General features: G+C 37.9%; 1 protein-coding gene across 1 annotated transcript in view; it reads right to left on the bottom strand.

Moving 5' to 3' along the window:
• Nucleotides 1-252: 252 nt before the first annotated feature.
• LOC110460126 (prolyl 4-hydroxylase subunit alpha-3-like) overlaps nucleotides 253-24,633 on the bottom strand; it is a 24,560-nt gene continuing 179 nt past the window's right edge. Inside the window, exons 2-6 of the mRNA XM_021512861.1 lie at nucleotides 7,803-7,967; nucleotides 3,299-3,360; nucleotides 1,615-1,732; nucleotides 583-633; nucleotides 253-366 (exon numbers count right to left, since the gene is read on the bottom strand). Of these exons, the coding sequence (XP_021368536.1) occupies nucleotides 253-366; nucleotides 583-633; nucleotides 1,615-1,732; nucleotides 3,299-3,360; nucleotides 7,803-7,865 (408 nt within the window). The 5' untranslated portion in view covers nucleotides 7,866-7,967. The remainder of the gene's footprint in view (nucleotides 367-582; nucleotides 634-1,614; nucleotides 1,733-3,298; nucleotides 3,361-7,802; nucleotides 7,968-24,633) is intronic.

Genomic DNA, 24,633 nt, shown 5'->3' with positions numbered 1-24,633 from the left:
TTAAGACTAGATGGATTACGGGTACTTTGTTTTATTAAGACTAGATGGATTACGGGTACTTTGTTTTATTAAGACTAGATGGATTACGGGTACTTTGTTTTATTAAGACTAGATGGATTACGGGTACTTTATTTTATTAAGACTAGATGGATTACGGGTACTTTGTTTTATTAAGACTAGGTGGATTACGGGTACTTTGTTTTATTAAGACTAGATGGATTTGTTTGGCTGTGGCTGGTATGTTCACATTAACTAGATATGGGGAACATTATCATGACTATCCTTTGGTTTCCGACTCCCCTTCTGTGTCAACAGTAGTTTAGAACCATTTGGATTATCATCAGTTAAGCCGCTAACCGAGGAGTCCTAGAAGGATGTATGATGCAGTGTCATTCATTGTTGACTTACATTATCTATTACCAAATGTTTCAGGCTCGTGTGTGTTACATTCATCCTTAAAAACCTAAAATAAATTGGTTTAAATATGAGGGGTTATTGAATATTTAGGACCATGTTTGACATTTTGTCCCGCAATGTGAACTTTACGGAAACATAACAAATATCCGACTATAAATTACTTACCAGAGCGTCCATATGGTCGATATGCATCCCGCCCACTCCGTAGTTAACCACCTGAATGATGATCTTACATTAATATGTAATTTTCAGCTAGAAAACATTGTCAAATATATTAAAAAGGACCATTTAAAAGTATATGTTACTCGTTTTTACTTATACATGGTTTTGCAATGACGTATACGATATAGATAATAAAAATATATTTACAAAACGCGTACCCGACATTCTATCAGAAATCGCCTTCATGATCAAAACGAACTGTCTTGCAGAGCAGGGAAACATATTTCTGTTTCGTGGCATTGCATTATAATTGAAAGAAAAAATATGTTTAAGAAAGAAAAAACCAGAATTAAAGCTACATTCTCATGCTATGCAGATGACGTCTATAATGAAATGTAATGAGTAACGTTACGTAAACTATTTTTGAAATTGTTCAAATATTTATTCGTACAAGTAATAGATTATAAATATAGTCTTGAAGAACAGGTGAACTTATTCTATAGTCTATCCTTTCATTCCTTGTCTTTATATTAAACCTATCCAACCATATCACTATCTTTTCTGAACCACAATGCCATAAGTGAGTTTTGTAATATGAACTATACAAAAACATGTCTATTTCTTTTCTGCCTGGCACAATGAAACGATACCTAGAAGGAGATTGAATGTACAACAGAGCAAGATTATTAGGAATGAGCATTTACATGAACAATTTCAACAGATCTAGAGAAAGTAGCAAAAGTGTGTAGCTAGTATGTGCCAGGCAGACATATTATACATCATATTGTTGTATATGATAAGAAATGCTATATGATATTCATGTAATTTCCCTGCACTTTCAACCTGTTTCTTCTTTCCTTTTTCTGATTTCCAAGTTCGTTTTATGGTATTAAAATGTACATATATGTGTATTGTCGCTATTACATTGTTATGTTAAAACAAAACGAGTAACGTTTCCAACGACGACCAATCACATGTGCACTTTTCAGTAATTGGCCAAGATGTGTTGGATATCAGTGAAGCAATATACACCACCTCGTATTGGTTCACCAGTGAATTCTCCTTGGAGGGTGCTGTGTTCAGTCCAGTCACTAGCTTTATCCTTTGATTTATTTTAGTCAGCATTTGGTCTTCTGAATCATTCATCCAAGCTCTGTAACCGTTTAAACATATATTTCTCGTCAGACAAACATGTCTACGATAAGATCCGTTATACCAACAAAAACAGCAGAAATAGGGTGGTACTTAAACACATAGCACTGCATTAACAGATTCAAACTGGCAGGAGTTACTATATATATGGTGTTGCTTGTTAAAGAAAAATTTACGTCAACGATTGACTGTGTGTATACGTACCTGATACATTATACATTCATTGCCTTTGCGATCTGTTAACACAATTCTTTGTTTCCCTGAGAATATTCATGTTTCATAAGGGTTTCGTACATTTCACGGATGCTATTTATATCACACTTACAAAGAAGTCTGCCTCGTGAAGCACTATTTATATCACACTTACAAAGAAGTCTGCCTCGTGAAGCACTATTTATATCACACTTACGAAGAAGTCTGCCTCGTGAAGCACTATTTATATCACACTTACAAAGAAGTCTGCCTCGTGAAGCACTATTTATATCACACTTACAAAGAAGTCTGCCTCGTGAAGCACTATTTATCTCACACTTACGAAGAAGTCTGCCTCGTGAAGCACTATTTATCTCAGGATACTTAGTGTGTTACTAAAGAATTGGCTATTACTCCAGACAACAAAAAAGTTAAATTGCAAATTCCTCGCTTCGTGCATATCTACCTATGATGTTGTATCACTGTGACAAGTCACAACCAAATCAGATAAACAGTCCAGTAGGAGTTGCTCTGACACGTGTTAGAGCGGAAATGTATAGTTTCAAGGACTATAACCCCAAAGGCAGTAGTCCTTTCTTCATGCACATCTATGTATGGTGTTCTTTCACTTTTTTCAAGTAACATAAAGAATATAAGAGAATATGCGAATACAAGGACATGGACGGATGGTCAAATAGACAGACGGACGGACAGGGTTATTTATTATCTATATACTACTTTATACCACCTATAGGTAGCATGAAAAATTCATTAGCATTGGTTGTCAGTATGAGAAGAAGTTGAGAACGACTTGAGAAGAACTTGAAAACGGATTTTCCCATTCCCGAGCACTTGGAAACGTATTTTCTCAAAAAAAGAACGTCTGCTCACGCCAGATGACGTCCGAAACCGGAAATAGTGTCCACAAAAAAGTGATTCGCGTAAGAAAATAGTCCGTCATAAACATATCAATACAAAGTTTAGGAAATATATTGTGAGAATAACAACACCATTTCAGGTGTAAATGTGCATACGGAAAAGCCAATGCTGATAAGATTGTTCTAAAAATATATTTTTTTCTACGTAGTTTTTAGGTTCATTATATTCCTCCCCGATCGTTGACCATTGAGCTTAGAAGTTATTTGGAAAACATGGTGTTAAGATGAGTTCCTTAAATCGAGAAATAAATAAGGTAGTAGTATAAACATGCATTTGTCCATGTGGAATGGGAGCTGGTGTCCGTATTGACACATACATGATAAATAGTTTACATACAGTGTTTTCAAAGTTTGTCGTTCAAACTCTGAAAATACAGTGTGATAATCTATAATTCTCACTTCGTTTGCGGGGTATATTGAGAACTTGACATACTTACGATTGACTGACTCGGTGCTTTGTCCAACGTTTGTTTTCCTCCGTTGTCAGTGACTGTCTCAGCTGTTTGTAGGGATAAGATACACAGTCACTGTTTGTTTAGATGTAACATTTACAATTTACACTTTATTTACAGTTTACACTCTATTTACAGTGTACACTCTTTTGAAAGTTTACACTCTATTGACAGTGTACACTCTATTGACAGTGTACACTCTATTGACAGTGTACACTTTATTTACAGTTTACACTTTATTTACAATGTGAAATCTATTAAAAGTTTACACTCTATTTACTGTGTACACTCTATTGACAGTTTACACTCTATTTACAGTGTACACTTTATTTACGGTGTACACTCTATTTACAGTTTACACTCTATTGACAGTGTACACTCTAATTACAGTGTACACTCTAATTACAGTGTACACTCTATTTACAGTGTACACTTTATTTACAGTGTACACTCTATTTACAGTGTACACTCTATTGACAGTTTACACTCTATTGACAGTTTACTCTCTATTTACAGTTTACACTCTATTGACAGTTTGCACTCTATTGACAGTGTACACTCTATTTACAGTGTACACTTTATTTACAGTGTAACTCTATTTACAGTGTACACTCTATTGACAGTTTACACTCTATTGACAGTTTACACTGTTTGATTAAACTTTATTCATATATGTAATGGATATCACAGTTTGTAACACAACATATATGTAATGGATATCACAGTTTGTAACACAATATATATGTTAAACTTACAGTGGGTATTATCTTACACTTTGTTGAAATATTTCACTTGCCAATATTGCTATACATAGTTTCATGTATATCTTACAGTGATCGAATTCTACACATAATATCATTTGCTTCATTTTTTTTGCATTGAAAATTAAAACCCTTTATTCGTAAATAAATACAAACAACTGTTTGTGTTTGGCTTGCTCTTGGGTATTCTCTTGTAAGGTAAAAAATAAAAATAAAACAAATATCTAGTAGCTCTGGTAAAATTTATGTGGGCCTCGTTGTTTGTTTTCACCTTCAGCCTTAACCAATAAAACTGTTGCCAATTCCATCACATCTGACAAATATTCAGAATCAGAGAAAAGGTACTAAGATACTTGTTTCATATATGTAGTATATTGGTGTAGCTAATTCTCGCTTTATATATTATATCTGTGTAGGTAATTCACACTCAGGTACCTGTTATAAATATATAACACATTCGTGTAGGTAATTCACACTCAGATACTTGTTATAAATATATAATACATTGGTTTAGGTCACACTCAGGTACCTGTTATAAATATATAACACATTCGTGTAGGTAATTCAGACTCAGATACTTGTTATAAATATATAATACATTGGTTTAGGTAATTCACACTCAGATACTTGTTATTAATATATAATATTTATGTTTAGTTTTTTCACAAACAGATACTTGTTATAGATATATAATGCATTGGTGTAAGTAATGTATAATACATTGGCTTAGCTAAATCACACTCAGATATTTGTTATAAATACATAATATATTGGTGTAGCTAATTCTCGCTCAGATACTTGTTATAAATATATAAATCATTGGTTTAGGTAATTCACACTCAGATACCTGTTATAAATATATAATACATTCGTGTAGGTAATTCACACTCAGATACTTGTTATAAATATATGATATATCTGTGTAGGTAATTCACACTCAGATACTTGTTATAAATATATGATATATCTGTGTAGATAATTCACACTCAGATACTTGTTATAAATATATAACACATTCGTGTAGGTAATTCACACTCAGATACTTGTTATAAATATATGATATATCTGTGTAGGTAATTCACACTCAGATACTTGTTATAAATATATGATATATCTGTGTAGGTAATTCACACTCAGATACTTGTTATAAATATATAATACATTGGTTTAGGTAATTCACACTCAGATACTTGTTATAAATATATAATACATTGGTTTAGGTAATTCACACTCAGATACTTGTTATAAATATATAATACATTGGTTTAGGTAATTCACACTCAGATACTTGTTATAAATATATAATACATTGGTTTAGGTAATTCACACTCAGATACTTGTTATAAATATATAATACATTGGTTTAGGTAATTCACACTCAGATACTTGTTATAAATATATAATACATTGGTTTAGGTAATTCACACTCAGATACTTGTTATAAATATATAATACATTGGTTTAGGTAATTCACACTCAGATACTTGTTATAAATATATAATACATTGGTTTAGGTAATTCACACTCAGATACTTGTTATAAATATATAATACATTGGTTTAGGTAATTCACACTCAGATACTTGTTATAAATATATAATACATTGGTTTAGGTAATTCACACTCAGATACTTGTTATAAATATATAATACATTGGTTTAGGTAATTCACACTCAGATACTTGTTATAAATATATAATACATTCGTGTAGGTAATTCACACTCAGATACTTGTTATAAATATATAACACATTCGTGTAGGTAATTCACACTCAGATACTTGTTATAAATATATAACACATTCGTGTAGGTAATTCACACTCAGATACTTGTTATAAATATATAACACATTCGTGTAGGTAATTCACACTCAGATACTTGTTATAAATATATAACACATTCGTGTAGGTAATTCACACTCAGATACTTGTTATAAATATATAACACATTCGTGTAGGTAATTCACACTCAGATACTTGTTATAAATATATAACACATTCGTGTAGGTAATTCACACTCAGATACTTGTTATAAATATATAACACATTCGTGTAGGTAATTCACACTCAGATACTTGTTATAAATATATAACACATTCGTGTAGGTAATTCACACTCAGATACTTGTTATAAATATATAACACATTCGTGTAGGTAATTCACACTCAGATACTTGTTATAAATATATAACACATTCGTGTAGGTAATTCACACTCAGATACTTGTTATAAATATATAACACATTCGTGTAGGTAATTCACACTCAGATACTTGTTATAAATATATAACACATTCGTGTAGGTAATTCACACTCAGATACTTGTTATAAATATATAACACATTCGTGTAGGTAATTCACACTCAGATACTTGTTATAAATATATAACACATTCGTGTAGGTAATTCACACTCAGATACTTGTTATAAATATATAACACATTCGTGTAGGTAATTCACACTCAGATACTTGTTATAAATATATAACACATTCGTGTAGGTAATTCACACTCAGATACTTGTTATAAATATATAACACATTCGTGTAGGTAATTCACACTCAGATACTTGTTATAAATATATAACACATTCGTGTAGGTAATTCACACTCAGATACTTGTTATAAATATATAACACATTCGTGTAGGTAATTCACACTCAGATACTTGTTATAAATATATAACACATTCGTGTAGGTAATTCACACTCAGATACTTGTTATAAATATATAACACATTCGTGTAGGTAATTCACACTCAGATACTTGTTATAAATATATAACACATTCGTGTAGGTAATTCACACTCAGATACTTGTTATAAATATATAACACATTCGTGTAGGTAATTCACACTCAGATACTTGTTATAAATATATAACACATTCGTGTAGGTAATTCACACTCAGATACTTGTTATAAATATATAACACATTCGTGTAGGTAATTCACACTCAGATACTTGTTATAAATATATAACACATTCGTGTAGGTAATTCACACTCAGATACTTGTTATAAATATATAACACATTCGTGTAGGTAATTCACACTCAGATACTTGTTATAAATATATAACACATTCGTGTAGGTAATTCACACTCAGATACTTGTTATAAATATATAACACATTCGTGTAGGTAATTCACACTCAGATACTTGTTATAAATATATAACACATTCGTGTAGGTAATTCACACTCAGATACTTGTTATATTTTACAGTGAACACGTGTGACACCATGTAAATTGTATAACGAAAACTGTCTCATCATTGTACCAGCAATCGAATTCGCTATAATCACCAGTAATAAGATCTTCCTAAGCAGAATAAAACATAGTTCATTATATATTTCATTCCTAAAAACATCATAAATTGAAAGAAGATTTTCACATATTTACCAAGTAAAGTGTTTTACTTAATAGAAATTAACCGGAGGACAGTTATACTAGGTGAATCACATATTACCTGATGACAATGGCATAATATCAATCGGATAGTCAACGCTAGACAAGGATACTTTATTAATAGGAAAAATCCTTCTCAATGATTCGATGAGATTTACCAAATTGGCTGTTGCAGTGAGACAACGTGAATCTTAGAGTCCTCAGAATAATTATTCGACAGTGTAGCCATGCGTGTTACAGAAATAATCGATACTATTTACACAATATTAGTCATATAATTATTAATGACAGTGACACTTTGACAGTCCAAGGATTGACTGAACACTTTACCTGTTTATCCGCTCGGCAAAGTAATTCCCGCATTTCTGTTTCTGATATTAGCCCATGGAACATGGATATTGGGGGGTTCTCGTGGAAGACCTCCTCTTTCACCCTGTAATAGGCTACCCGGGTAGATCTATACAGGCACTTCAATGGGGATGTTTCTGCAGCCAGCTGTGATATAAAACAGTTGATATATCAATGTGTCATTTGTAAAGTAAGTTTTTACACTATTAAAAAGGTTAAATTCATGAATATTACATAAACGAATTAAGGGTTTCTGCATGTTAAGACAGTGACAGAAATTTCATTATAGAACAGATAGACCTTAAACATCAGCTGCAGGGATATAACAAGTCCGACAACAGATTGGAACAAAAGCACGTCAGAGATATTACAACATTATAATAACATCCTTCAGCTAACAACAGATTGGAACAAAAACACGTTAGAGATATTACAACATTATAAAACCATCCTTCAGCTAACAACAGTTTGAAACAAAAGCACGTCAGAGATATTACAACATTATAATAACATCCTTCAGCTAACAACAGATCGGAACAAAAACACGTCAGAGATATTACAACATTATATTAATAACATCCTTCAGCTAACAAAAGTTAGAAATATTACAACAGGGAATGAATAGTTAAATACTTTAACGTCGGGAATTGTAAAAGATTAAAATAACGGACCTTAAAAACAACCTCAGAAATGTTGCAACACAGGAAACACATAAGCCTTTATAATTAGTGAAGTACACCAAAGATACATCACTGGATAGCACTCAGGTGGAGAACTTTGATTAACATATATATATATATTATTTAGAACGAGTTATGGTCGAATCAGTGTTAGAATTTTTATTTTGATTATAGAAGGACTAGGTCATGAAGTACCAGTGACACATATATCAATCCAAAACATGTGGTGGAACATATTCAAAGGAGGGATCAAATGACCATATGGTCTAGAAGTCATGACTATGTGTATAGTCTAATCGTTTTGACTTAAAGCTGACAGAAAAGAAGAAAACGAATTTGTTCCAGTTTCGATGGAATGAATATTTTATCAACAGAGATCATGTTTGGAAAAGATTCGTTGGTTTTAATTCAAGATGACCATCAAAACATTTATTCTACTGCCTAATCAGTTGTCAGGTGCCCAGACAATGTCCTTGCAATATCGATGACACAGAGATTGTATGCTTGCTTGATACTTTGTTTTAATATATATATCAAAGTTAGACGCTGTACTAACAGCTGATGACATTTACAGATAATTATTTGCAAGTTGCAAGAGTATGAAATGTGTTCGAATGGCAGACTTGGAAAATAAAGGAAGAAAAAATGACGCGAGGCTTTGAGTTTGTTTCAAACTTGTGATTCTAGATTAACAAGAAAACAGTTGCAGCTGTTTTGGATTTTAAAGATTGCTATGATACCCAAAATAATAAAGTAAACTTGAGCACACAATCCCATAGTTCTTTGAACAACTGGCTATTGGCAGTAGTAATCTTTTATTGGATTATAATCATTTGATGTTGTGCTGTTCTGAATCGAAACATTATATTTAGTCTGGCTTTTATGTCTGAAACAAAACTGACAACGGATGATGTCTTGAGAGGACTGATACACCCATATTTCATAATCTTTACGAATTCTGACTTTGCTCTCTTGGAGAGAGCTGGTTGTTTTCACCCTCTGAGCCAAACATTTTGTTTTGGTAAGCAAGTGCATTACGATTTAGTTGACGCCAGGGAGGTGTCTTAGGCCCTCATCTTTTTGGGTACACAGGGTAGTTTGTTGTGCGAAATGAATACTTTTCATCCCTTTTTTTGGACTGGATTTTTGCATACATATTTGAAATATGATAAATACATTAGTAAAGCACTACATTAAAGAAAAAGTTCTTTCCCAAGTATTATGATGCAAACATATTTTTCAGAAAAATGCTTTCAGGCTAATATTCCATTTTCGACCCCATGCTGTAATTAGGTTAATTAATCATCTAAATTATTAGTAGAGGGATTCAAATTAATAACTCCAGATGTATAAGGTGCTGAAAAAAGTTAAAACAGCAGCATACATCTCGTAGCACTTCTAAACAAAAGTTATGAGGGGGCTGACTATTATGTTATTTTAACACAGCTGGAAATAGTCCCTTTGCGAGGATCTTTGTCACAGTTCAATGGACTGTTGGTGCCCACGAATTTGTTCTGAGGTAAAGGTTGTGGAGATGGTACGTGATGTGTCCATTACTGTTAGATAAAGATAACCATGTGAATCTGGCTGAAGCATGTCAACATGCTTTAATCAGATAATATGAAATAGATAGAGGATCTGACACGAGTGTTCATGTAATATTGAATTCATTGAACGAGTTTATGATTTCATATGAAATTAACTAGAACACTGACAGGTCAGTAAGGGCCCCGTCTTGTGGCAATATATCCGCCAAAATCATCAAGAAGCAATCTGCCCATATAGCTGAGCTTGACGTCTGGTATTTGGACTTCAAAAAGAATCGCAAGGAAGCAAAATATACATTTAACATGTACTATGATGTGAGTCTTGTTTCCTTCCACCTGCATATTTTCTAGGCTAACAGAAATGTAAATACCGGTGCAAAACTCATTTGTTAACTTTGTTTTATTTCACTTTAAAAACCTCCTCCGTCAAGAGCCAGGGTCAAAGTCAGAGATCCACTTTGTCTTTGACCTTTGGACCAAAATGACCTTGACCTTTAACCCAGTGACCCTGATCTTTGGTAAGTTGACTTATTCTTTGATTCCGACTAACTTTGCTTCATAATATCATAACAAAATGTTCATCAGTGAAAAATACAAAACTTGACCTTGAGCCTTTGGACCCCGTAACCTTGACCTTAGGTCATTTGACTCGGTGTTAAGTTCTGAACAACTTTGCTTCATAATAACATAAAAATAATGTTCAGCAGTAAAAAGATATAATATTTGACCTTGACATTGACCCAGTGACCTTGACCTTTGGTCAGTTGACTCCTTGTTTAATTCTGACCAGCATTGCTTCATAGTGTCATAACAAAATGTTCATCAGGGAAAATATACAAAATTTGACCTTGACCTTTGACCCAGTGACCTTGACCTTTAGTCAATTGACTCCTTGTTTTATTCTGAGCAACATTGCTTCAAAGCATCATAACGAAATATTCACCAGTAGAAAGATACAAAATTTATCCTTGACCTTTGATCCAATGACCTTGACTTGACCTTTGTTCAGTTGATTCCTTATTTAATTCTGACCAACATTGCTTCATAGTGTCATAACAAAATGTTCATCAGTGAAAAAATGCAAAAACAGACCTTGACCTTTGAACCTAATGACCTTGACCTTTGTCCTCGACTTTTTACCTCAGTGTGCCTCTTTGTTTAATTTCGACCAACTTTGCTTCATAATGTCATAAACTGCTCATTAGTGAAAAGCTACACAATTTGACCTCGACTCTTGACGTAGACCTCTGACTCGATGACCTTGACCTTCGGCCAGGTGACTCTTTGTTTAATTCTGATCATTTTTGCTCCATCACGTCATAACAAAATGCTCATCAGTGAAAAGATGCAAACATTGACCTGGACCTTTGAACTTTATGACCTTGACCTGAGTGTGTATTTTTGTGCACTGAACCTCTTGACCAAGTTTTATGTAAATCGGTCAATTGATACCAAAGTTATTAATACACAAAATTTGTGGACGAACCGACAGACAGAGTGATTACTATAGGGCACCCGTATCTCCGATACGGGGCCCTAATAAACCAGTTTAATAAATTCAATATTACATGAACACGAGTGATATATTCTATTTATTATATAATTCGAGAAACACTCTTTTTCTTGACAGTCTCCTCTATATAAACCGTACCGATGGCTGACGAAAAGACGCATAACATGCATTTTGTTTGGAGCTCGCTGCGCCACAAAACATAGTTTCAGAAACTTCTCTCCGAGAACCTTTTCAATGAACAAACAATCATTAAGATTTTCTTCATCAACCAATCTTTTAATAATTATCATAACAACATTAACAATAATGCTTTATACGAAAACCATTCAACGAATTGGCGTTTAAGAAAATAGCAGTGACGTCACATATTCGGCACAACGGCGCGTGCACTGTCAAGGTAAAGGTCATCACAATACTCATCGAAGTCTGCACTTTTTAAAAGTTTACAGGGACTGGAGTGATTGTCACTCTCTATAACACAAGCGCATTTCTTTGGAGAGTGTTGTTGGTGAATGTGAACCTCGATGTTTCCGCCTATCACTGAGCCAGAAAATAGACTATGGAATCCGCCATGAAACTGGAACACTGATGAAGTTGACCAGTTACGTTTACAAACGTAGAAGTTGTAGTGCTTAGGAATATGACCTGGTTCCTACGGTGACCTGACTCATTTGCATGTTTATTGAACGTGTGCTATATCGTTTTTATTGAACGGCAATATTGCACGGAAATAGCCTGTATGTTGTAATAAATGGTATTTATTCACAGGCCATTCCTGAGTATATATTAACTACCATACCTATCGAACAGCTGTGCAGACGTTATAAACCCACAGTTTTCATCGTGGGCACATGATGTAACGTTGTGCCAACTGTATGTCATCATAATAGCTTGGTACATGTACTTACCACGATAATTACCTGATAATTATCGCGATAAGTCGACTATCATTGCAAGTCGAGTAAACGATATACTTTGTTATTAGGTCGACTAAAATTAACAAGTAGCAGGAATATGCCACTATTGATCTTCAATCATGCTTGTCTGTTCTGTGTATGATGTTACGAGCCCTACTTGTGTTGATAGGGTACCATATAAACCAAAAGTGTAAGCAAAAGGCTAACCTATACCCCACGCCGTTCCCACATAAACTCGAACTGTAAGCTAAAGGCTAGCCTATACCTAACCCCGCTCCAATATAAACTCGAACTGTAGGCCAAAGGCTAACCTATTTCCCAACCCGCTCACATATAAACTCTAACAGTAAGCCAAAGGATAACCTATACCCCAACCCGCTCCCATTTAAACTCTAACTGTAAGCCAAAGGCTAACCTATACCCCACCCTGCTCCCATCTACACCCTAACGGTAAGACAAAGGCTAAACTATACCCCCGCCCCCATATAAACTCGAACTGTAAGCTAAAGGTTAACCTATACCCCGACCCGCTCCCATATACACTCGAACTGTAAGTCAAAGGCTAACCTATACCCCACCCCGCCTCCAAATAAACTAGAAATGTAAGCTAAAAGCTAGCCAATACCCTAACCCGCTACCAAATACACTCGAACTGTAAACCAAAGGCTAACATATACCCCACCCCGCTCCCATATAAACTAGAACTGTAAGCTAAAAGATAACCCATTCCTCAACCCGCTTCCATATAAATAAGAACTGTAAGCTAAAGGCTAACCTATACCCCACCCCGCTCCCATATCAACTCGAACTGTAGGACAAATGCTAACCTATATCCCAACCCGCTCAAATATAAACTCTATCAGTAAGACAAGTGCTAACCAATGACCCACCCCGCTCCCATTTAAACACTAACAGTAGGACAAATGCTAACCTATACCCCACCCCGCTCCATCTAAACTCTAACAGTAAGACAAAGGCTAACGTATATCCCTCCCCACTCCCATATAAACTAGAACTGTAGGCCAAAGGCTAACCTATTTCCCAACCCGCTCACATATAAACTCTAACAGTAAGCAAAAGGATAACCTATACCCCAACCCGCTCCCATTTAAACTCTAACAGTAAGACAAAGGCTAAACTATACCCCCGCCCCCATATAAACTAGAACTGTAAGCTAAAAGCTAACGTATAACCCACCCCACTCCCATCTAAACTCTAACAGTAAGACAAATGCTAACCTGTATCCCTACCCGCTCAAATATAAACTCTAACAGTAAGACAAGTGCTAACTTATACCCCACCCCGCTCCCATCTAAACTCTAACAGTAAGACAAAGGCTAACGTATATCCCACCCCATTCCCATATAAACTAGAACTTAAGGCCAAAGGCTAACCTATACCCAAACCCGCTCCCATTTAAACTCTAACAGTAGGACAAATGCTAACCTATACCCCACCCTGCTCCCATCTAAACTCTAACAGTAAGACAAAGGCTAACGTATATCCCACCCCACTCCCATATAAACTATAACTGAAGGCCAAAGGCTAACATATACCCAAACCCGCTCCCATATAAACTCGACCTGTAAGCCAATGTTTACTTATACCCCACCCAGCTCCCTATTAAACTCCAACAGTAAGACAAAGGCTTACCTAAACCCCACCCTGACCCTATCTAAACTCGAACTATAAGCTAAAGGATAACATATACCCCAACCCGCTCCCATTTAAACTCTAACTGTATGCCAAGTGCTAGCCTAAACCCCTCCCTGCTCCCATTTAAACTCTAACGGTAAGACAAAGGCTGAGCTATACCCCTCCCCGCTCCCCTCTAAATCTAACAGTAAGACAAAGTCTAACGTATATCCCACCCCACTCCCATATAAACTATAACTGAAGGCCAAAGGCTAACATATACCCAAACCCGCTCCCATATAAACTCGACCTGTAAGCCAATGATTACTTATACCCCACCCAGCTCCCTATTAAACTCTAACAGTAAGACAAAGGCTTACATAAACCCCACCCTGACCCCATCTAAACTCGAACTATAAGCTAAAGGATAACATATACCCCAACCCGCTCCCATTTAAATTCTAACTGTAAGCCAAGTGCTAGCCTAAACCCCTACCTGCTCCCATTTAAACTCTAACGGTCAGACAAAGGCTAACCAAGGCTAAACTATACCCCCGCCCCCATATAAACTAGAACTGTAAGCTAAAAGCTAACCCATTCCTCAACCCGCTTCCATATAAATAAGAACTGTAAGCTAAAGGCTAACCTATACCCCACCCCGCTCCCATATAAATAAGAACTGTAGGCCAAATGCTAACATGTATCCCAACCCGCTCAAACATAAACTCTAACAGTAAGACAAGTGCTAACCTATACCCCACCCCGCTCCCATTTAAACTCTAACAGTTAGACAAACGCTAACCTATAACCCACCCCGCTCCCATTTAAACTCTAACAGTTAGACAAACGCTAACCTATAACCCACCCCGCTCCCATTTAAACTCTAACAGTTAGACAAACGCTAACCTATAACCCACCCCGCTCCCATTTAAACTCTAACAGTAGGACAAATGCTAAACTATACCCCACCCCGCTCCCATCTAAACTCTAACAGTAAGACAAAGGCTAACGTATATCCCACCCCACTCCCATATAAACTAGAACTGAAGGCCAAAAGCTAACCTATTTCCCAACCCGCTCACATATAAACTCTAACAGTAAGACAAAGGCTAACCTATACCCCACCCTGCTCCCATCTAAACTCGAATTGTAGGCCAAAGGCCTACCTATACCCCAACCCGCTCCCATATAAACTCTAACAGTAAGACAAAGGATAAGTTATACCCCAACCCGCTCCCATTTAAACTCTAAATGTAAGCCAAATTCTAACGTATAACCCACCCCGCTCCCATTTAAACTCTAACAGTAGGACAAATATTAACCTATACCCCACACCGCTCCCATCTAAATCTAACAGTAAGACAAAGTCTAACGTATATCCCACCCCACTCCCATATAAACTAGAACTGTAGGACAAAGGCTAACATATACCCAAACCCGCTCCCATATAAACTCGACCTGTAAGCCAATGTTTACTAATACCCCACCCAGCTCCCTATTAAACTCTAACAGTAAGACAAAGGTTTACCTAAACCCCACCCCGCTCCCATTTAATCTCTAACTGTAAGCCAAGTGCTAGCCTAAGCCCCTCCCTGCTCCCATTTAAACTCTAACGGTAAGACAAAGGCTGAGCTATACCCCTCCCCGCTCCCATTTAAACTCTAACAGTAGGACAAAGGCTAACCTATACCCCAACCCGCTCCAATATAAATTAGAACTGTAAGCTAAAGGCTAGCCTATACCCCAGCCCGGTTCTATATAAACTCGAACTGTAACCCATAGGCTAACCTATCCCCCACCCCGCACCCATATAAACTCGAACAGTAGGTCAAAGGCTAAACTATACCTCCGCTCCCATATAAACTCGAACTGTAGGACAGAGACTAACTTATACCCTACCCTGCTCCCATATACACTCGAACTGTAAGTCAAAGGCTCACCTATACCCCACCCCGCCTCCAAATAAACTAGAAATGTAAGCTAAATGCTAACCAATACCCTTACCCGCTACCATATACACTCGAACTGTAAACCAAAGGCTAACATATACCCCACCCCGCTCCCATATACACTAGAACTGTAAGCTAAAAGATAACCCATTCCTCAACCCGCTTCCATATAAATAGGAACTGTAAGCTAAAGGCTAACCTATACCCCACTCCGCCCCCATATCAACTCGAACTGTAAGCCAAAGGCTAACCTAAACCAGACCTCGCTCCCATATATAGTCGAACTGTAAGACAAAGGCTAAACTATACCCCCGCCCCCATATAAACTAGAACTGTAAGCTAAAAGCTAACCTATACCCCAACCCGCTCCCATATAAACTCGAACAGTAGGCCAAAGGCTAAACTATACCCCTCTCCCATATAAACTCGAACTGTAAGCTAAAGGTTAACCTATACCCCAACCCGCTCCCATATACACTCGAACTGTAAGTCAAAGGCTAACCTATACCCCACCCCGCCTCCAAATAAACTAGAAATGTAAGCTAAATGCTAACAAATACCCTAACCCGCCACCATATACACTCGAACTGTAGACCAAAGGCTAACATATACCCCACCCCGCTCCCATATAAACTAGAACTGTAAGCTAAAAGATAACCCATTCCTCAACCCGCTTCCATATAAATAGGAACTGTAAGCTAAAGGCTAACCTATACCCCACCCCGCTCCCATATCAACTTGAACTGTAAGCCAAATGCTAACCTAAACCAGACCTCGCTCCCATATATACTCGAACAGTAAGACAAAGGCTAAACTATACTCCCGCCCCAATATAAACTAGAACTGTAAGCTAAAAGCTAACCTATACCCCAACCCGCTCCCATATAAACTCGAACAGTAGGCCAAAGGCTAAACTATACCCCTCTCCCATATAAACTCGAACTGTAAGCTAAAGGTTGACCTATACCCCAACCCGCTCCCATATACACTCGAACCGTAAGCTAAAGGCTAACCTATACCCCACCCCGCTCCCATTTCAACTCGAACTGTAAGCCAAAGGCTAACATATACCCCGCTCTTATATTAACTAGAACTGTAAGCTAAGGGCTAACTAATCTCCCCTGTCTTATATGAACTAGAACTGTATGCTAAAGGCAAACATATCCCCCACCCCGCTCCCATATACACTCGAACCGTAAGCTAAAGGCTAACTTATACCCGCACCAACTCCCAAACCAACTCGAACTGTAGGCAAAAGGCTTCCCTATACCCCGCTCCCATATAAACACGAACTGTAAGCCAAAGGCTAACATAAACCTCCGCTCTTATATTAACTAGAACTGTAAGCTAAGGGCTAACTAATCTCCCCAGTCTTATATGAACTAGAACTGTATGCTAAAGGCAAACATATCCCCCACCCCGCTCCCATATCAACTCGAACTATAGGCCAAAGGCTAACTTATTTCCCAACCCGCTCAAATATCAACTTTAACATTAAGACAAAAGCTAACCTATACCCCAACCCCTCCCATTTAAACTCTAACTGTAAGCCAAGTGCTAACCTATACCCCACCCCGCTCCCATGTGAACTCTAACGGTAGGACAAATGCTAACCTATACCCCACCCCGCTCCCATCTAAACTCTAACAGTAAGACAAAGGCTAACGTATATCCCACCCCACTCCCATATAAACTAGAACTGTAGGACAAAGGCTAACCTATACCCAAACCCGCTCCCATATAAACTCAACCTGTAAGCCAATGTTTACTAATACCCCACCCAGCTCCCTCTTAAACTCTAACAGTAAGACAAAGGCTTACCTATACCCCACCCTGACCCCATCTAAACTCGAAATGTAAGCTAAAGGATAACCTATACCCCAACCCGCTTCCATTTAAACTCTAACTGTAAGCCAAGTGCTAGCCTTAACCCCTCCCCGCTCCCATTAAAAATTCTAACAGTAGGACAAAGGCTTACCTATACCCCAACCCGCTCCATTATAAACTCGAACAGTAAGGCCAAAGGCTAAACTATAACCCCGCTCCCATATAAACTCGAACTGTAAGCCAAAGGCTAACCTAAACCAGACCCCGCTCCCATATATACTCGAACAGTAAGACAAAGGCTAAACTATACCCCTCTCCCTAAGCTAAAGGCTAACCTATCTCGCTCCCATATATACTAGAACAGTAAGACAAAGGCTTACCTAAACCCCACCCTGACCCATCTAAACTCGAACTATAAGCTAAAGATAACCTATCCCCCACCCCGCCTCCAAATAAACTAGAAATGTAAGCTAAATGCTAACCAATACCCTAACCCGCTACCAAATCCACTCGAACTGTAAACCAAAGGCTAACATATACCCAAACCCGCGCCCATATCAAAGGCTAACCTAAACCAGACCTCGCTCCCATATATACTAGAACAGTAAGACAAAGGCTTACCTAAACCCCACCCGGACCCATCTAAACTCGAACTATAAGCTAAAGATAACCTATCCCCCACCCTGCTCCCATATACCCATATAAACTAGAACTGTAGGACAAAGGCTAACATATACCCAAACCCGCGCCCATATCAAAGGCTAACCTAAACCAGACCCCGCTCCCATATATACCCGAACAGTAAGACAAAGGCTTACCTAAACCCCACCCGGACCCATCTAAACTCGAACTATAAGCCCAGCTCCCTCTTAAACTCTAACAGTAAGACAAAGGCTAAACTATACACCCGCCCCCATATAAACTAGACCTGTAGGCCAAAGGCTAACCTATACCCCCCCCCGCCTCCAAATAAACTAGAAATGTAAGCTAAATGCTAACCAATACCCTAACCCGCTACCATATACACTCGAACTGTAAGCCAAAGGCTAACCCCATATAAACTCGAACTGTAAGCTAAATGTTAACCTATACCCCAACCCGCTCCCATATACACTCGAACCGTAAGCTAAAGGCTAACCTATACCCCACCCCGCTCCCATATAAACTAGAACTGTAAGCTGAAAGATAACCCATTCCTCAACCCGCTTCCATATAAATAAGAACTGTAAGCTAAAGGCTAACCTATACCCCACCCCGCTCCCATATCAACTCGAACTGTAGGCCAAATGCTAACCTGTATCCCAAACCGCTCAAAAATAAACTCTAACAGTAAGGCAAGTGCTAACCTATACCCCACCCCGCTCCCATTTAAACTCTAACAGTAGGACAAATGCTAACCTATACCCCACCCCGCTCCCATCTAAACTCTAACAGTAAGACAAAAGCTAACGTATATCCCACCCCACTCCCATATAAACTAGAACTGAAGGCCAAAGGCTAACCTATACCCAAACCCGCTCCCATATAAACTCGACCTGTAAGCCAATGTTTACTAATACCCCACCCAGCTTCCTCTTAAATTCTAATAGTAAGACAAAGGCATACCTATACCCCATCCCGCTCCCATATAAACTCGAACAGTAGGCCAAAGGCTAAACTATACCCCCGCTCCCATATAAACTCGAACTGTAAGCTAAAGGTTAACCTATACCCCAACCCGCTCCCATTTAAACTCGAACTGTAAGCCAGAGGCTAACTTATACCCCACCCCGCTCCCATATGAACTAGAACTGTAAGTCAAAGGCTAATCTATACCCCGACCCGCCCCGATATCAACTCGAACAGTAGGCCAAAGGCTGAACTATACCCCCGCTCCCATATAAACTAGAACTGTAAACCAAAGGCTAACATATACTCCACCCCGCTCCCATTTAAACTAGAATTGTAAGCTAAAAAATAGCCCATTCCTCAACCTGCTTCAATATAAATAAGAACTGTAAGCTGAAGGCTAACCTATACCCCACCCAGCTCCCATATCAACTCGAACTGTAGGCCAAAGGCTAACCTATTTCCCAACCCGCTCACATATAAACTCTAACAGTAAGACAAAGGCTAACCTATACCCCACACCGCTCCCATCTAAACTCGAATTGCAGGCCAAAGGCCTACCTATAACCCAACCCGCTCCCATATAAACTCTAACAGTAAGACAAGGGATAATTTATACCCCAACCCGTCCCATTTAAACTCTAACAGTAGGACAAATATTAACCTATACCCCACACCGCTCCCATCTAAATCTAACAGTAAGACAAAGGCTAACGTATATCCCACCCCACTCCCATATAAACTAGAACTGTAGGACAAAGGCTAACATATACCCAAACCCGCGCCCATATCAACTCGACCTGTAAGCCAATGTTTATTAATACCCCACCCAGCTCCCTATTAAACTCTAACAGTAAGACAAAGGCTTACCTAAACCCCACCCTGACCCATCTAAACTCGAACTATAAGCTAAAGGATAACATATACCCCAACCCGCTCCCATTTAAACTCTAACTGTAAGCCAAGTGCTAGCCTAAACCCCTCCCTGCTCCCATTTAAACTCTAACGGTAAGACAAAGGCTGAGCTATAACCCTCCCCGCTCCCATTTAAACTCTAACAGTAGGACAAAGGCTAACCTATACCCCAACCCGCTCCAATATAAATTAGAACTGTAAGCTTAAGGCTAGCCTATACCCCACCCCGGTTCTATATAAACTCAAACTGTAACCCAAAGGGTAACCTATACCCCACCCTGCACCCATATAAACTCGAACAGTAGGTCAAAGGCTAAACTATACCTCCGCTCCCATATAAACTCGAACTGTAGGACAGAGGCTAACTTATACCCTACCCTGCTCCCATATACACTCGAACTGTAAGTCAAAGGCTTACCTATACCCCACCCCGCTCCAATATAAACTAGAACTTTAAGCTAAAAGCTAACCCATTCCTCAACCCGCTTCCATATAAATAAGAACTGTAAGCTAAAGGCTAACCTATACCCCACCCCGCTCCCATATCAACTCGAACTGTAAGCCAAAGGCTAATATATACCCCGCTCTTATATTAACTCGAACTGTAAGCTAAGGGCTAACTAATCTCCCCTGTCTTATATGAACTAGAACTGTATGCTAAAGGCAAACATATACCCCACCCCGCTCCCATATACACTCGAACTGTAAGTCAAAGGCTAACATATACCCCACCCCGCCTCCAAATAAACTAGAAACGCCTCCAAATAAACTAGAAATGTGAGCTAAAAGCTAACTTATACCCCAACCCGCTCCCATATACACTCGAACTGTCAACCAAAGGCTAACATATACCCCACCCCGCTCCCATATAAACTAGAACTGTAAGCTAAAAGCTAACCCATTCCTCAACCCGCTTCCATATAAATAAGAACTGTAAGCTAAAGGCTAACCTATACCCCACCCCGCTCCCATATCAACTCGAACTATAGGTCAAAGGCTAACTTATTTCCCAACCCGCTCAAATATCAACTTTAACATTAAGACAAAGGCTAACCTATACCCCAACCCCTCCTATTTAAACTCTAACTGTAAGCCAAGTGCTAACCTATACCCCACCCCGCTCCCATGTAAACTCTAACGGTAGGACAAATGCTAACCTATACCCCACCCCGCTCCCATCTAAACTCTAACAGTAAGACAAAGGCTCACGTATGTCCCACCCCACTCCCATAAAAACTAGAACTGTAGGACAAAGGCTAACCTATACCCAAACCCGCTCCCATATAAATTCAACCTGTAAGCCAATGTTTACTAATACCCCACCCAGCTCCCTCTTAAACTCTAACAGTAAGACAAAGGCTTACCTATACCCAACCCTGACCCAATCTAAACTCGAAATGTAAGCTAAAGGATAACCTATACCCCAACCCGCTACCATTTAAACTCTAACTGTAAGCCAGAGGCTAACTTATAACCCACCCCGCTCCCATATACACTCGAACTGTAAGTCAAAGGCTAACCTATACCCCACCCAGCCACCATATAAACTAGAACTGTAAGCTAAAAGCTAACCTATACCCGAACCCGATCCCATATACACTCGAACTGTAAACCAAAAGCTAGCATAAACCTCACCCCGTTCCCATATAAACTCGAACTGTCAGCTAAAGGCTAACCTATACCAAAACCCGCTCCCATATAAATAAGAACTGTAAGCTAAAGGCTAATCTATACCCCATCCCGGTTCTATATCAAGTCGAACTGTAAACCAAAGGCTAACCTATATCCAACCCCACTCCCATATAAACTCGAACTGTAAGCTAAAGGCTAACTTATACCCCACACCGCTCCCATATAAATTCGAATTTTAAGGCAAAGGCTTACCTATACACCCACTCCCATATATATTATAACTGTAAGCCAAAGGCTAACCTATACCCCACCCCGCTCCCATATCAACTCGAACTGTAAGCCAAAGGCTAACTTATACCCGCACCAACTCCCAAACCAACTCGAACTGTAGGCAAAAGGCTTCCCTATACCCCGCTCCCATATAAACTCGAACTGTAAGCCAAAGGCTAACATAAACCTCCGCTCTTATATTAACTCAAACTGTAAGCTAAGGGCTAACTAATACCTTTACATCCCCATTACATATACACTGTACATCAACTTCTCCATTACATAGACACTATAACTTCACATCTCCATTACATAAATACTATACCTTAACATCTCCATTACATAGATACTATACTTTAACATCTGTATTACATAGATACAATACCTTCACATCTCCATTACAAAAACGCTATACCTTAACATCTCCATTACATAGACACTATACCTTAACATCTCCATTACATAGACACTATACCTTCACATCTCCATTACAAAGACACTGTTCCTTTGCATCTCCATTTCAAAGACACTATACCTTAACATCTCCATTACATAGACACTATACCTTCACATCTCCATTACATAGACACTATACTTTCACACCTCCATTACATAGATATTTTACATTAACATCTCTATTACATAGACACTATACCTTCACATCTCCATTACATAGACACTGTACCTTCACATCTCCATTACGTAGACAATATACCTTTACATCTCCATTACATAGACACTATACCTTCACATCTCCATTACATAGACACTGTACCTTCACATCTCCATTACATAGACACTATACCTTAACATCTCCATTACATAGACACTATACCTTCACATCTCCATTACATAGACACTATACCTTAACATCTCCATTACATAGACACTATACCTTCACATCTCCATTACATAGACACTATACCTTAACATCTCCATTACATAGACACTATACCTTCACATCTCCATTACATAGACACTATACCTTAACATCTCCATTACATAGACACTATACCTTCACATCTCCATTACATAGACACTATACCTTAACATCTCCATTACATAGACACTATACCTTCACATCTCCATTACATAGACACTATACCTTAACATCTCCATTACATAGACACTATACCTTCACATCTCCATTACATAGACACTATACCTTAACATCTCCATTACATAGACACTATACCTTCACATCTCCATTACATAGACACTATACCTTCACATCTCCATTACATAGACACTATACCTTCACATCTCCATTACATAGACACTATACCTTCACATCTCCATTACATAGACACTATACCTTCACATCTCCATTACATAGACACTATACCTTCACATCTCCATTACATAGACACTATACCTTCACATCTCCATTACATAGACACTATACCTTCACATCTCCATTACATAGACACTATACCTTCACATCTCCATTACATAGACACTATACCTTCACATCTCCATTACATAGACACTATACCTTCACATCTCCATTACATAGACACTATACCTTCACATCTCCATTACATAGACACTATACCTTCACATCTCCATTACATAGACACTATACCTTCACATCTCCATTACATAGACACTATACCTTAACATCTCCATTACATAGACACTATACCTTCACATCTCCATTACAAAGACACTATACCTTAACATCTCCATTACATAAACACTATACCTTCACATCTCCATTATATAGACACTGTACCTTTACATCTCCATTACATAGTTACCATACCTTCACATCTCCATTACATAGACACTGTACCTTTACATCTCCATTACATAGACACTATACCTTAACATCTCCATTACATAAACACTATACCTTAACATGTCCATTACATAGACACTATACCCTAACATCTCCATTACATAGACACTATAGCTTAACATCTCCACTATACCTTCACATCTCCATTACATAGACACTATACCTTAACATTTTCATTACATAGACACTATACCTTAACATCTCCATTACATAGACACTATACTTTCACATCTCCATTACATAAACACTATACCTTAACATGTCCATTACATAGACACTATACCTTCACATCTCCATTACATAGATACTTTACCTTCACATCTCCATTACAAAGATACTATACCTTCAAATCTCCATTACAAAGACACTATACTTTCACATCTCCATTACATAAACACTATACCTTAACATGTCCATTACATAGACACTATACCTTCACATCTCCATTACATAGACACTGTACCTTTACATCTCCATTACATAGACACTGTACCTTAACATCTCCATTACATAGACACT

The sequence above is a fragment of the Mizuhopecten yessoensis genome, unplaced genomic scaffold (genome assembly GCF_002113885.1).
Source record: "Mizuhopecten yessoensis strain PY_sf001 unplaced genomic scaffold, ASM211388v2 scaffold10325, whole genome shotgun sequence".
NCBI lineage: Eukaryota > Metazoa > Mollusca > Bivalvia > Pectinida > Pectinidae > Mizuhopecten > Mizuhopecten yessoensis.
This window is presented reverse-complemented; position numbering and strand designations above follow the sequence as displayed.